The 14,578-nt window shown below is 59.2% G+C and overlaps 1 protein-coding gene across 23 annotated transcripts in view; it reads left to right on the top strand.

The window, feature by feature from the left end:
* PLEC (plectin) overlaps window positions 1-14,578 on the top strand; it is a 116,690-nt gene that overhangs the window by 82,779 nt on the left and 19,333 nt on the right. For all 23 annotated transcript variants that reach the window (XM_035124578.2, XM_035124576.2, XM_060278200.1 and 20 more), the window contains 18 exons: window positions 1,173-1,339; window positions 4,352-4,467; window positions 4,642-4,748; window positions 4,851-4,970; window positions 5,815-5,910; window positions 6,502-6,629; window positions 7,075-7,168; window positions 7,304-7,458; window positions 7,835-8,144; window positions 9,413-9,490; window positions 10,286-10,447; window positions 10,547-10,651; window positions 10,918-11,013; window positions 11,193-11,318; window positions 12,305-12,457; window positions 12,573-12,727; window positions 13,269-13,395; window positions 13,521-13,704. In XM_035124578.2, the coding sequence (XP_034980469.2) occupies window positions 1,173-1,339; window positions 4,352-4,467; window positions 4,642-4,748; window positions 4,851-4,970; window positions 5,815-5,910; window positions 6,502-6,629; window positions 7,075-7,168; window positions 7,304-7,458; window positions 7,835-8,144; window positions 9,413-9,490; window positions 10,286-10,447; window positions 10,547-10,651; window positions 10,918-11,013; window positions 11,193-11,318; window positions 12,305-12,457; window positions 12,573-12,727; window positions 13,269-13,395; window positions 13,521-13,704 (2,479 nt within the window). The remainder of the gene's footprint in view (window positions 1-1,172; window positions 1,340-4,351; window positions 4,468-4,641; window positions 4,749-4,850; window positions 4,971-5,814; window positions 5,911-6,501; window positions 6,630-7,074; window positions 7,169-7,303; window positions 7,459-7,834; window positions 8,145-9,412; window positions 9,491-10,285; window positions 10,448-10,546; window positions 10,652-10,917; window positions 11,014-11,192; window positions 11,319-12,304; window positions 12,458-12,572; window positions 12,728-13,268; window positions 13,396-13,520; window positions 13,705-14,578) is intronic.

Genomic DNA, 14,578 nt, shown 5'->3' with positions numbered 1-14,578 from the left:
TCTCAGAAAACATAGTTAAGGAAATCCGTAAGCTTGAGTTTGAGTGCAGAGTCCTGGCTGAGTTGTGGCCAAGCCCCACAGTTCAGTCCCGTCCCCCCCATGGCTCAGGGAGCTGCTCCACCTTGTGGGCTGGGTCCCCTCATGTGATGGAAGATGCACAAGGGGCAGTGGGGTGCAGTGGCTGGAGGGCTAGACAAGGCCTGGGAGAGCGGCGTTTGAGTCGCGGGGTGACCTTGTGCCAGTCCCTGCCTCTCAGGGTTGTGGGGATTAAATGAGCGGGGGGAGAACCGGGCGCTGCCACCTCGAACTGGAGCAAAACAACCAACCAATCAATGAATTGTAGGCGGTTGGGAGGATAGGAGAGGCATTGCCTGGGGGGCCCTGTGCAACGGAGGGCTCTGCTGGAAAGCCCCCTCCCTCTCTGCCTCCTTTCCTCTCCCCCCCCCACATTCTTTTATGCAGAGTGAGGGTACATAGAAGGAGAGGAGACCCAGGAGAGAGGCCCTTGGGTCCCCCACCCTCTTGTGGAGCCTCGTGGGGGGGAGGGGGAGAGGGGCACCCTGAGGTGCTGCTGGGGAGGAGCACTCCGGGTGTGGCTGCTGTGGGCTGTGGTTGCAGCAGGAGAGGAGTCTGTGGCTGGCTGGGCCTGACTCACCCGGTGCTCCAGGACACACAGATTTTCCAGGGCTCGACGCTGATGCAACCACCTTGGCTTGTGCCCTAGAGAAGAGGGGTGGCGTGGGGAGAAGGGAGGGAGGCCTGTGCCCCTTGGGGGACCCAGTGGGCACCCCTCTCTGCACACGCATCCTTTGGGGGCATCGATCTGACGGGGATGCTGCCTTGATCCAACCACATCAGGACATCAGCAGAGCCTGCTGGATGAGACCCGAGGGGCCCCCTCTAGTCCTGCCCCCTGTTCCCACAGAGGCCAACCAGATGCCCCAATGGGGAAACCCACAAGCAGGATTGGAGCGCAAGAGCAGCCCTTCTGATGCCCATCTTCCCTCTGCCCTGCTTGGCTGCCCGATGCCCGTTTGGCTCCATTCCTCCTCCTCAGCCCCCTTGGAATGGGCAGTGGGGCTGCCATGGGATTTTGCTGCAGAACGATGCTGGTCCTGGGTGCCCCCAATCCATGCCCGCCCCACTCACCCCTTGCCTTCCCTCGCCCACAGATCTCGGACATCCAGGTGAGCGGCCAGTCGGAGGACATGACCGCCAAGGAGAAGCTGCTCCTGTGGTCCCAGCGGATGGTGGAGGGCTACCAGGGCTTGCGCTGTGACAACTTCACCACCAGTTGGCGTGACGGGCGCCTCTTCAACGCCATCATCCACCGCCACAAGTAAGGGGGGGGTCTGCAGGAGGGGGGAGTTTTAATCCAGCAGAAATCTGGATGCAAGGAAAGGAGGATATATGCTGAATGTCTCAATGCTGTTTGTCCGATGACTCACACGCAGCGCAGCCCTCGAGGGAGACCCTGTGGCTTTGTGGTTTGGGGGAGGGACGGAAAAGAAGGGGAAGTGAGACGCTGTGAAGTGGGGGGGGGGTTCAGGGGGACGAAATGGGAAAGGAAATCTGGGGAGGCAGCGGAGGAAAGGGAAAGCAAACCCCCCACGCCCCGCATTTCCTGCTCCCCCAAATTTCCTTTCTCTTCAGAAAGGTGCTTGAAGGTTGAGAGTAGAAAGGAGGGGGGCCAGCATGTGTTTTTCCTAGCCCCCCCCATTCCCTCCCCTCCCTGCAACTAGAGTCTCAGCCGGCCTGACTCTGGCGCTAGGTGGTCTGCCAGGGGCGGAATGGCACCCTCTGCTGCTTCTCCTTCTTGGTGAGCCCTGGGCCCACCTGCAGAGCAGCGCAGGCATTGCTTGTGGGGACTGCAGCCCCACACTCTGCCCTGCTGGGGGATCCCCTTCCGTCTCTTCCTCCTGCCCCCACCGCCTTCCTCTCCCCACCCCTTGAGAGCTGCCTGCACCCACTTGGCTGGGCTTGTTGACTCCGAAGCAGCCTGGGGCAGGGGAGAAGTATTGGCACCCGCCAGGCGCAGGGGTGGGTGGGTGGGGGGCTGCTGTCCTTCTGCACCTTCTGTGCTCCCCTTCTGCCCCCACTCCAGGTCCCCAAGGATTGTGGGGGACATCTCTCCCCCCCGCCCCAACCCCAGCCTGGAAGAGTGTTGGGAGAGCAGTCCTGGGGGTGGGCCGGACGGCCATGGCGGATCCCTCCCTCCCTGATGCCGCAAACCTGCAACAAGTCTGAGCCTGGCGCCAGCCTGCCCCACCTTCCCCCACGTGGCTGGGAGCAGGGCAGGGATCCGCCCCCCATTTGGAGCAGGGAGTGCAGTGGGGCCAGAGGCAGAAGGCGCCTTTGCCACTCTCTCCTCTGAACACGGGGGCATGAGCAGGCATTTGCGTGGCCGGCGGCAGGCCGGGCGCCGGGGCCTGGTGGGATCGGGATCCCTGCGGGCCAAGGAGGAGCGGGTGGTGATGGTCTGTGAGGAGGTGCCCTCCGTGGACTCTGGGCTGCGGGCACAGATGCTGCCGCGCTCCAACGGGGCTGGCGAAGAAGGATGGGCGCTGGCAGGAGGCCGGAACGTCAGCGGATCCCTGTACTCTGTCCATTCCACGCTGCGGCTCCAGGAAATGTAGGAGGGTCTCCTAGCCCCCCCCATGTTCCCCTTAGCTTCCCCCCTCCCTCTCCTTCCTGTAACTGTGTATGGGGGGTGTCAATTGGGGGCTTCTTAGCCAGCTTAAGAGAGGCGGTCTGTGCTCAGTCCCACCCTGACTCTCTTCCCCCACCCCTTCTCCTAATTGTGATGGGGGGGGTGGGTCCTTCCCGTGAGATTGCGCAGCTGGGATTTGTACTGCGGCCGACGGTCACATCTCTGCGGGGGGGGGTGAGTGGAGGATTTTATTTTATTTGCCCTCCCCTTTGCCCCGTGGCTTGGCTCACTTACCCGAGCACCACAGTTTTTGCTGTGCCCTGCTGCTGCCTGGCGTGTGGCGGCTCCTGCTCCTTGCCACCTGGCTGGGATTGTTGGGGCTTCCCTGGAAGGATGCAGCCAGCTGTGATCCTGCCTTGGGCTGGGCTCCTGCTTCTTGCCGGCGCTTGCCTGCCGCTGCTTGCTGCCAGGAGATGCTTCTGAGTGGGGCGGAGGCATCTCCTGCCCCCCCCTGACTTTGGCCCCAGCACTGAGCAGCCTGTGCTGCAATTTGTTGGGTCTGGGTCTGGGCCAGGCTTCTAAATTCAGCATGCCCCTGCTCTGAACACCCCTACCTTTGGGGACTCAAGAAGAGGGAATTGCCCCCCCCCCGCAATCCTTCCCTTGGGTTTTCTGCTGGACGCAAGGGTAGAGGGAGAAATGTACCCCCCCCCAGGAGGCCAAATGCCTGTTTTCCTGTGGGACTTCTTCAGCCCTTCCGACGCCTGGGATGCTACCCCCCTGGTGCCCGCCAAGGCTCCCCTGCTCTCCCCAGTCAGCTCTCCTCAGGCCTGGAAACGATGCCTTATGAGGAACGACTTAGGGAGCTGGGTATGTTTAGCCTGGAGAAGAGAAGGTTAAGGGGTGATATGATAGCCATGTTCAAATATATAAAAGGATGTCATATGGAGGAGGGAGAAAGATTGTTTTCTGCTGCTCCAGAGAAGCGGACACAGAGCAATGGATTCAAACTACAAGAAAGAAGATTCCACCTAAACATTAGGAAGAACTTCCTGACAGTAAGAGCTGTTTGACAGTGGAACTTTCTGCCAAGGAGTGTGGTGGAGTCTCCTTCTTTGGAGGTCTTTAAGCAGAGGCTTGACAGGCATATGTCAAGAAAGCTTTGATGGTGTTTCCTGCTTGGCAGGGGGTTGGACTGGATGGCCCTTGTGGTCTCTTCCAACTCTATGATTCTATGATTCTATGAGTAGGAAGAACTTCCTGACAGTAAGAGCTGTTCGGCAGTGGAATTTGCTACCAAGGAGTGTGGTGGAGTCTCCTTCTTTGGAGGTCTTTAAACAGAGGCTTGACAGGCATATGTCAGGAATGCTTTGATGGCGCTTCCTGCTTGGCAGGGGGTTGGACTGGATGGCCCTTGTGGTCTCTTCCAACTCTATGATTCTATGATTCTAGATAGAGAACTCTCTGCCCTTTTCAGTCTTTTGTGGACGGTGGGTGTTTTGCCTGTTAGGGATGGGCAGTCCTGAGTGCTGCCACTTTTCCTTCTGTCAAAATGGGTGTGCTTTGGTGTCCCCTTCACTGCTCCTTAGATTTCCAAATGTGCCGCTGGCCCCCCCCCAAAGTTGAAAGCCCCTAGAAAGGCTTGCCCCCCCGTCTGATTCAGGAGTCGCAGCTCCGAACCCTCTCCTCTCCCCTCAACAGGCCGATGCTGATTGACATGAACAAAGTGTATCGCCAGACCAACGTGGAGAACCTGGAGCAGGCCTTCTCGGTGGCCGACCACGACCTGGGAGTGACACGGCTGTTGGACCCGGAAGGTGCGTAGGGATGCAGAACAATCGTGGAGTTGGGGAGGACCCCGGGCGTCATTCAGCTCCACCCCCTGCCACACAGGAGTCGCAACTCCTGTGTGGGTGGCCAAGTGGGCCCCGCGTGGCCCCCTCTGTGGAGGGCGTTTGGGGTCTGATGGCTGCTCTCCTGCCCGCTTCCAGACGTTGACGTCCCTCAGCCCGACGAGAAGTCCATCATCACCTACGTCTCCTCTCTCTACGATGCCATGCCTCGCGTGCCGGACGTGGTGGACGGCGTCAAGGCCAACGTGAGTGGGGGGCATTTTGTGGGGCGGGGGGCGGGGGGCGGAAGAGGCCTGGGGGACTTGGGGTTGGGACCCTCCTCTGCCACCTCCCTCTCGCCCCTCCAGGAACTGCAGCTGCGCTGGCAGGAGTACTACGAGGTGGTGACGCTGCTCCTGCAATGGATCCGACACCACACCTTGGTCTTTGAGGAGCGCAAGTTTCCCTCCAGCTTCGAGGAGATTGAGGTGAGCGAGTCACCCCCTCCTGCTCCCCCCACGGCGCTTGGCCCCTGCTCTGCCCCCCCGCAACCTTGCTCTCCCTGGCAGGATGCCCCCCATGACCTTTCCCCCTTTGGCCATGCCCCAGTCGCCTGCTTCCAAGCCTGTCCCTCCAGAGGGGCTGCAGGAGCAGGCTGCGTCTCCTGAGTCAAGCCAGGGCCGGTGCCTCCCATCCTCGGCTCCCTCCCTCCTTCCCTGGTGGCTGGCTGGCACCGGATGAAAGGGCAGGCAGTGCCCTCCCTCCTCCTCGGTCATGAGAGGATCCTCGCGGCTGCCAGCGTTAGGGCAGGCGTGCCCAGGCAGGGTGCCCAGGGGAAGGAGGCCCAGGAGCGGGAGTTTTACGGGCTGCTCTGGCAGAGGTCCAGTGGGCCAGGCTGAGCGCCTCCCAACAGCATCCGGATACCTCTCTGGCCCTGGGCTGCCATAGAATCGTAGGACTGTAGAGTTGGAAGGGACCCCCGGGGGTCATCTAGTCCAACCCCCTGCAAGGCAGGAACTGCAAGGAAGGAGCCACTAGAAAGCCAGAGCAGAAGGATTGTGGGGAAGAGGCCTCACTCAATGGCAGAGGCGGCCCTTGCTGGACAGGCAAGAGGTCCCAGGTTCAGCCTTCCCCACCTGAAACCCCAGAGAGCCACTGCTGCCAGTCAGTGTGGGCAATAGGGAGCTAAGGGGACCCCAAGGGATGGATCCACTCCTAATTCTATTTCCCGTGCTGGAAAGGGGCAGTGCCAGCTGTCGCCCACAATCCCTGGAGAGTCCTGTGCTCTGCCCTCGCCCCCTGCTGACCCCCGTTTCCTCCCCCCCACCCCAGATCCTGTGGCGCCAGTTCCTGAAGTTCAAGGAGACGGAGTTGCCCGCCAAGGAAGCCGACAAGAACCGCTCCAAGGCCATCTACCAGTCTCTGGAGGTGAGAGCGGCTCTTCTCTCCCCGCCCCATCTTGCTATGGGGCAGGCTTGGAGAAATGCGTGGGGTAGCACTGGGTACGGGCCGCATTGCCACCTGGCCAATCCTTTAAAGGGTGGCCTGTTTGGGCAGTGGGGCAGGACAGGTCTAGGTCTTCAGAGGCCAGTCCCCCTCTCCCGGCAGTGAGCAGATTCTGAAGCCCTGGGGGAACAGCACAGTGACAGAACAGCTGCTTGGCATGCAGAAGGCCCCAGGTTCAACCCTCACCAGTGTCTCTCCCTTTGGCCCTGGAGGAGGTGGAGCAATCCTGGCTCTGGACCTGCACCAGGCGGGGTCTGGCTGCCAACGGCCAGCAGTGGAGGTCAGCCCAGGAATGTGAGCACAGGGTCCGAGCCCCTCCTGGCCTGGAGTCTCGGGTGAGCCTTGAAGCACCCCTCGAGCCAGAAAGAAGAGGTGCATGGGCTCCTTAGGATCATAGAGTTGTAGAAAGGGACCCCATGTGTCATCTAGTCCAGCCCCCCTGCAGTGCAGGACGCCGAGCTGATTGGCCTTTTCTGTGACCATTTTCTCCTCCTTCCCCTTGCCCTGGAGCAGCCGTCTGTCCAGTCTGGGCAGCTGAAGGTGCCTCCCGGCTACCACCCGCTGGACGTAGAGAAGGAGTGGGGCAAGCTTCACGTGGCCATCCTGGAGCGGGAGAAGCTTCTGCGCTCCGAGTTCGAGAGGTGAGGCAGCCGGGGTAGCTGGGCAGTTGGGCCCTTTGGCTGAGTCCGCCTGCCTGCCTGTGGGGCGGAGGCACAGAGAGAGGGTGCCACTCCCTCCGGGGGGGGGGGAGGAGGGAGCGCGAGAGTCCGGCTGGGTGTCTCCCTCCCTCCCTCCCTCCCTCTCCCCCCTCCGCCCCAACCGGCTGCCAGCCCAGCCCAGCTTTAATGGGAAACACACGGTTGGTGACTCATCTGCGCCGAGCTCTTCAGGAAACGGCACAGCTTGAACCGCAGAGTCAGGCCGGGGAGGCAGCCGGGAGCAGCATCAGCAACAGCTGCTGGTGGGCAACCGGGGCTCTGCTTTTGCTGGGAGGGTGGGGTTGGGGAGGCTGGCTGGAGATGCCCACAGGTGGGGGCACAAGCGGATCAGCTGCTGCTCTAACCTGTTGCCTTTCCCTCCCCCCAGGTTGGAGCGGCTGCAGCGCATTGTCAGCAAACTGCAGATGGAGTCGGGTCTCTGCGAGGAGCACCTCAACCAGGCGGACACCCTGCTGCAGTCGGTGAGATGCCCTTCCCGCTGCCCCCCGCCCCCCCCCCGGGCGTGGTCTGGGCCCCTGCTTGGGCCCCGGACCGTGGGGAGGGCTGCTCTGCAGGGCTGGTTGGCGAGCTGCTTCCCCTTCTCCCCCCCCCTCCAGGACATCCGCCTGCTGGCTGCGGGGAAGGCGCCCCAGAAGTCGGCGGAGATTGAGCGGGACCTGGACAAGGCCGACGCCATGATCCGCCTGCTCTTCAATGACGTGCAGGCGCTCAAGGACGGGCGCCACCCGCAAGGGGAGCAGATGTACCGCAGGTCAGCAGAGCCGCTGCTCCGGCCCCTGCGGGGCTTCCCGTGGCCCCCACGTGCCTCTGCTCAGGCCATGCTTGCCTGGGCTGCTCCTCTGCACAAGCCAAGAGCGCCCCCTTATGCCCAATGGCAGCAGGTGGTAGTGCAGGGCGATTGCTCCTGGGGGGGGGGGATGATGTGCTGAGGGGTGTCTCCCTCCCCAGAATGGAAGGCCAGGTGCTTAGCGCCCCCTTGTGGCAACTTTGGCTGCTCACAGCCAGCATCTAGTCCATTGTGCCCTGAATGTACCCCATTACTCCTGCCAGGAGGTACCCCCTGCCCCCCCGCCATGTGCACATGCCCACAGGCGACTCCCCCGCTCACTGCCCCCTTCCTCCCGCAGGGTCTACCGCCTGCACGAGCGCCTGGTTGCCATCCGCACAGAGTACAACCTGCGCCTGAAGTCTGGGTCGGCCCCCATCGCCCAGGTCACGGTGCCCGTCACTCAGCGCCCGCGCCAGGAGCTGGACGACGTCACCCTGCGCTACCTGCAGGACCTGCTGGCCTGGGTGGAGGACAACCAGCGGCGCCTCAGCACAGCCGAGTGGGGGGTGGACCTGCCCACCGTGGAGTCTCAGCTGGGCAGCCACCGCGGACTCCACCAGTCCATCGAGGAGTTCCGTGCCAAGATCGAGAGGGCAAGAGCCGATGAGGTGAGGGCCTCCACCCCTTGCCAGCTGCCCTCCCCGCGGCACTGGGTCTTCTAGTCCAACCCCCTGCAATGCAAGAATCGCAGCCTTGGGGGGGGGGGCAGAAATGGGACCCTGACCCCGTTGCCTATTGTTAGCAGGAATAATATTATTGCAGCCACCATAATTGTCCCTCTGAAAGGGGGGAAGTTTTTGGGGAGGGTAGGAGGTCATATGAAATGTGGGTTTTTCCCTTTTGGTCACCAGGACTGTAAGCTCAGTTCCACTGTTCAAAACAAATTCTAGGGGCCGCATCCTTTACTTCTCAGCATTTGCCCTCTGCCTTGGCTCTACCTTGCAGGCAGGGGTGTCTAATGAGAAGCCAAATAGCTTCCCCCTGTCTCCCCCCACTTGGTGGGCTTGCCATGCCCAAGGTACCACTTGAAAAAAGGAGGCAACACATTGGCCAATCTTGAGTGAAAAATTAGTTGCTTTAATCCGTAGTAAGTCATAAGACAGCAATCCAGGTAATATACTGTTTCGACTGATACTTCGTCAGTTATACAACTACAATAAATCAAACAAATATGAGTCAATGAATACACATCTAAATAGTCCATATTACTTACATAATGCAGAAATTCAGGAAGATACAGCAAGAAAACAAAAATACCATAATAAAATGCAAATAAAAAATGCAACATACCTAATGTTTGTGGGTATCCTGCGGAGCAAGGGTCATAATCATATGTAACCCCTGCTGTCAGTTGCATTTTATTATGGTATTTTTGTTTTATTGCTGTATCTTCCTGAATTTCTGCATTATGTAAGTAATATGGACTATTTAGATGTGTATTCATACTGGCTGTTGACCTGTTTATATTGTATCATTTATCGGCGTATTTAACATGATCATTGACTCATATTTGTTTGATTTATTGTAGTTGTATAACTGACGAAGTATCAGTCGAAACAGTATATTACATGGATTGCTGTCTTATGATTTACTACGGATTAAAGCAACTAATTTTTCACTCAAGATTGGCCAACGTGTTGCCTCCTTTTTTCAAGTGTTTGGACTTTGATTTGCAACACAGGGGTTGTTTTATTAGCAATGCCCAAGGTACCAGGTAGAGGCGGCTCCCTCTACATTGCCTCCCCCCCCCCATTTCACGTGCAAAGGGGAGGAAGGTTGTGGGGTGGTCCTATGTGCCTGCCCTTGTGTCTTCCGCTGCCTGTCCTGGAACTCTCAGCCTTTATCTTCCTTCCTTCTTGCTCCCCCCGCCCCGCAGGGCCAGCTCTCCCCCGGCCCACAAAGTGCCTATCGGGACTGCCTGAACAAGCTGGACTTGCAGTATGCCAAGCTGCTGGTGAGGAGCATGTGGGCTGAGGGCAGGAAGGGGGGGGGGTGCTGGAACCAGGTCTCTCCAGGGCATGAACAGGATCTCCTGTCTCCTCCTGGACCCTGTGCATGATCATCACCTGAGGCTTTTCTTCACAAGAGATCTGGAGGGCAGTACAAAAGGGCCTTTTCTGTGGTGGCTCCCCACTTGGGGGATGCTCTCTCCAGGGATGCTTGCCAGGCACCTTCGTTGCGTATCTTTAGACACCAGGCAAAGACATTCCTCTTCTCCCAGGCCTTTGGCTAAATAAGCCGCCCATGGCCTTTTAAATTGTTGGGAGGGCGGGGGTTTAATTTTTTAAAAAAAGTATTGTGCAGTTTGCATTTTGATGTTGTCAACTGCCCTGTGGTCTTTGGATGAAGAGCAGTATATACATTTGCTTAATAATAATAATAATAATAATAATAATAATAATAATAGACGCGATTCCTTGTGTGTGCCTGTCCTCCAAAATGTAGGGTCTTGGCACTCAGCAGAGAAGCCAAATGGGGCTTGTGGGCAGGAGAGCCTGGGCAAACAACGGAAAGAGGGCAAACCCTTTCTCTGCCTTGCACAGCCCAGCCTTGGGAGCCTCCTTGGCGCTGGCCCCTTCTCCCCTCCCAGTTTTTCCTAACGGGACCCCAAAGTCCTTCTCAGTCTGCAGGCTGCCCCCCTTGCGGTGCTGGGTCCGCAGAGGGAGGGGGAGGAGGAGAGGGTGCCCCTGTGTGTGTGCAGAGGGAAGCCAGGCACCTGACGACCCCGTGCCCGGCTGTGCCCTTGCAGAACTCCTCCAAGGCCCGCCTGCGCCACCTCGAGAGCCTCCAGGCCTTTGTAGCGGCTTCCACCAAGGAGCTGATGTGGCTGAACGAGAAGGAGGAGGAGGAGGTCAACTACGACTGGAGCGAGCGCAACAGCAACATGGCCGCCAAGAAGGAGAGCTACTCCGTAAGGCCCCGCCCTCTTGGGGTGGGTGGGAGGTGGCTTGGGGACTGCCGAGACCCCCTGCCCGCCCTTCGCCTGCTGACTGTGCCTTTTCTGCCCCAGGGCTTGATGCGGGAGCTGGAGCAGCGGGAGAGGAAGGTCAAGGAGCTCCAGAGCACCGGAGACCGGCTGCTGAGGGAGGAGCACCCGGGCAAGAAGACCGTGGAGGTGGGTCTGGGCGCGCGGCCAGGCAGGATCGGGCCCCGGCAGGGAGCGAGGCTTGCCAGTGGGTCCCATGACGGCTGCAGCTCGTGACGGCCGTGGTTGCCTCTGCCAAGTGGGCCTCACGAGGCCTCGGCGGGCAGCCACATCCTGGCATTATCTTTCCAGGTCTCACAAGACACAGGGGAGCTGAGCTGGGTGGGTGTGCCCCACCCCATTTCCCTGCCTCCATGGGTGCCCCCAGGGCTGAGCTTCCCCCCCCTCTTTTCCAGGCCTTCCAGGCTGCCCTGCAGACCCAGTGGAGCTGGATGCTGCAGTTGTGCTGTTGCATTGAGGCCCACCTGAAGGAGAACACCACCTACTTCCAGGTATCTTGGGCAGGGGGCTGGCCGGGCAGGACTCCCGCCACTCCTCTGGGGCTGGGCTGCTCCCCTTCTCCCCTGCAGCCAGCCAGCTGCCCTCCTCCGGGGAGGCACCTCTGGGCAGCTTTCCTGCCAGGCACGGCTGGGCATCTCCTCACCAGCCTCTTCCTCTGCCTCTCCCCAAGTTCTTCTCCGACGTGAAGGAGGCCGAGGAATTCCTGCGCAAGACCCAGGAGACCATGCGGAAGAAGTTTGCCTGCGACCGCTCCATCACCGTGACGCGCCTGGAGGACTTGCTGCAGGACTCCCTCGTGAGTGCAGCCCCTGGGCCCCACCCTGCATGCATTTGCACTGTGGAAGGAAGTTGCCTGGGCTCACTTGGATAGCCAAACAAAGACACCAGCCAGGAGTAGAGAAGCAAAACTGCAGCCTGTAGGCAAAACAGTCTTTATTCAAGACTGTTGCAACAGGACTTCCATGCAAAGGCATGGAAGGAGCAGGAAGAAGGGATGCTTCCTCTTTCATAAGTTTTCCCTTTTCCCTATAAATACCTTTGGTGAAGCATCATGCACACATCATAGATACATCACACATATGTCACAAACCAGGAGGGGTTTCTGGCAGAAACTGGTTCATCAGGTTTCCCCCCAACCCTCCTTGCCCACCACCATATACACCCATTGAGTGATACAATAGGAATATTTACAAGTTCCTGGTATTCCCGGTCAGGTCCGAGAACTTAATCCATTCCTGGAGGGTCTCCTGTTGTCTGTGGGGTGGCTACCTGTCTGGCACCCATTTGCCAGGATGCCAGTGATTTTCTGCCCCGCAAGGAGGCTGCTGAGTCCGTGGTTTCAGGCTCGAGAGATTATGGCTGCCCACATCCCAGACTGCCCCCCCCGGCTAGCCATTCCTTTCCTGAACAGTGGAATGGCGCGAATCCGATACTGGAGCAATTTTAGATGACTTTCTAAAGTTTTCTCATTGAGCCTTACTTAGATACATTTATCGGTGAATTGTTGCATTTGGTAATGTGCAGCGGAGACCCTTTGAAAAGAGATGGGCGGAAACTGTGTGATGCAGTGTTTTGTGGGGACATTTGCAGGAGTGATTGTGTCGATTTTGGGTGTCTGCTGGAGGGGCAAACCCTCCTTTCAACCTTTACATAAATTCCGTTAACACCCCCATATCCTGCAGGCATTGGGGGCTCTCTGGGTCTCTTCCAGCTCTCCTCTCCCCTGAGTCTTCACTCTCTTCCTCTCTCTCCTGCCGCCCCTCTTTGTGCCCCCCATGCCAGGAGGAGAAGGAGCACCTGGCTGAGTACCAGGGTCAGCTGGCTGGGCTGGCCAAGCGAGCCAAGGCCATTGTCCAGCTGAAGCCACGCAGCCCCAGCACGGCCCTCAAGGGACGGCTGCCTCTCCAGGCTGTCTGCGACTACAAGCAGATGGAGGTGAGCGCGCGGGGGGGGGGCGGAGGTCCACGTGTCTGGAAACCGGGTTGAGGGGGTGAAGGGGGTCTGGGGTGCATCTTTGGAGCTGCTCACTCCCTCCCCCCTCCCTCCCCAGATCACGGTGCACAAGGGCGACTCCTGCACCCTCCTCAGCAACGCCCAGCCGTACAAGTGGAAGGTGCTCAACGTGGCCGGGAGCGAGGCCATTGTGCCCTCCATCTGCTTCCTGGTGCCCCCGCCCAACAAGGAGGCCCTGGAGGCCGTCAGCAGGTCTGTCTGTCAGTCTCACTCCACTCCCTTGCTTTTGCTTTCTTTACTCCTGGAGGCTGTGGGGGGGGGGGCAGATTAGAAACCATGATCAAATCCTCGGATCGTATCAGCAGAGAGATCGTGCGGAAGCTTCCACTGCCGCAAACTCACACGAACATCAAAAGAGCTGGATCAGGCCCACGGGGCCCCCTCTAGCCCAGCCTCCTCTTCTCACAGATGCCTCAATGGGAAACCCACAGGCAGGATGAAACCCACAAGAGATGCCCCCCCCCTCCTGCAATTTCCAGCAAGCGGGTTTAGAATTCCTTCTGCCTGCAACTCTGGAGGGCAAAGCAGAGCCATTGCAGCTAGTGAACATCCATAGACACCCCCCGTGCCTCTGCCCTCCCCCCTGGCCCCAGTTGAGGAGGAGAGCTATGGGGGTGGCATGGGGGGCACTTAGCCTCTCTGCCCGCTCTGCTCTCTCTTTGGGGCAGGCTGTGGGCGACCCTGGGGAGCTCCCCACAACCCCCCACAACCTCCTTTTCCTCTTGGCCGGCAGGTTGGAGGGCAGCCACCAGAGCCTGCTGACCTTCTGGCACCAGTTGCACATCGACATGCGGAGCCTCCTCTCCTGGCAGTACCTGCAGAGGGACATCCAGCACATTCAGTCGTGGTCGCTGCTCATTGTGAGGACCGGGCTCTTGGGGGGGGGGGCAGGAGGGAGGGAGGGAGGGGGGATCTGCAAGCTGAGCTTGAGGGGGGAGGGGAAGGGTCCCCTCCTGACCTGGCCTTTCCCCTCCCCCTCCCCCAGTTCCGGACGATGCCCCCTGAGGAATACCGGAAGACCCTGCGCAGCCTGGAGACCCACTACCAGGAGTTCCTGCGCAACAGCCAGGACTCCCAGAACTTCCTTCCGGACGACCGGCTGCACGTGGAGCGCGAATATACCCTCTGCAGCCAGAAGTACGACATGCTGCTGCGCGGCCTGGAGAAAGGTGAGGAATCATAGAATCATAGAATCATAGAGTTGGAAGATACCACAAGGGCCATCCAGTCCAACCCCCTGCCAAGCAGGAAACACCATCAAAGCATTCTTGACATGTGGCTGTCAAGCCTCTGCTTAAAGACCTCCAAAGAAGGAGACTCCACCACACTCCTTGGCAGCAAATCCCACTGCCGAACAGCTCTTACTGTCAGGAAGTTCTTCCTAATGTTGAGGTGGAATCTTCTTTCTTGAAGTTTGAATCCATTGCTCCGTGTCCGCTTCTCTGGAGCAGCAGAAAACAACCTTTCTCCCTCCTCTATATGACATCCTTTTATATATTTGAACATGGCTATCATATCACCCCTTAACCTTCTCTTCTCCAGGCTAAACATACCCAGCTCCCTAAACCGTTCCTCAAGGGGCCCCATGGCTCTTCCATGGGGGGTGGGGGGAAGAAGCTCCCTGGCATCTGCAGCCAAAGAAATCTCCTGGGTCCCCAGAGTCCTAGAATCAGAATTGTAGAGGAGGAAGAGACCCCAGGGCCCCCCCAGTCCAATCCCTGCCATGTAGGAGTCCTGGCTAGAGACAGGCAGCCATCCAAGCCCGGCTTAAAAAGCCCCAATGCAAGAGAGCCCCCCATCTTCCCAGGCTGCCTGCCTGCTTCCCAGGTTCCTGGGGTGCTGCCTCCATCTTGCTTGGGGTTTTTTCCAAGTCTACACTTCTATTGCCTGGGGTGCTGCAGGCGGAGGATGTTTCTCCAACCGTCCTTCCATCCCTGCTCAGCTGGAGCCCAGGCCTGGCCCAGGAGACCCCTCTCTCTCCCCCTTGCCCCTCTCCAGCCGTGTCCCTTCCCCGCAATGGAAGTTGGGGCTGCCTGTTCCTCC

Source organism: Zootoca vivipara, chromosome 8 (genome assembly GCF_963506605.1).
Source record: "Zootoca vivipara chromosome 8, rZooViv1.1, whole genome shotgun sequence".
Lineage (NCBI taxonomy): Eukaryota > Metazoa > Chordata > Lepidosauria > Squamata > Lacertidae > Zootoca > Zootoca vivipara.
Note: the sequence above shows the minus strand (reverse complement) of the source record. Positions and strands in the feature narration are given on the sequence as shown.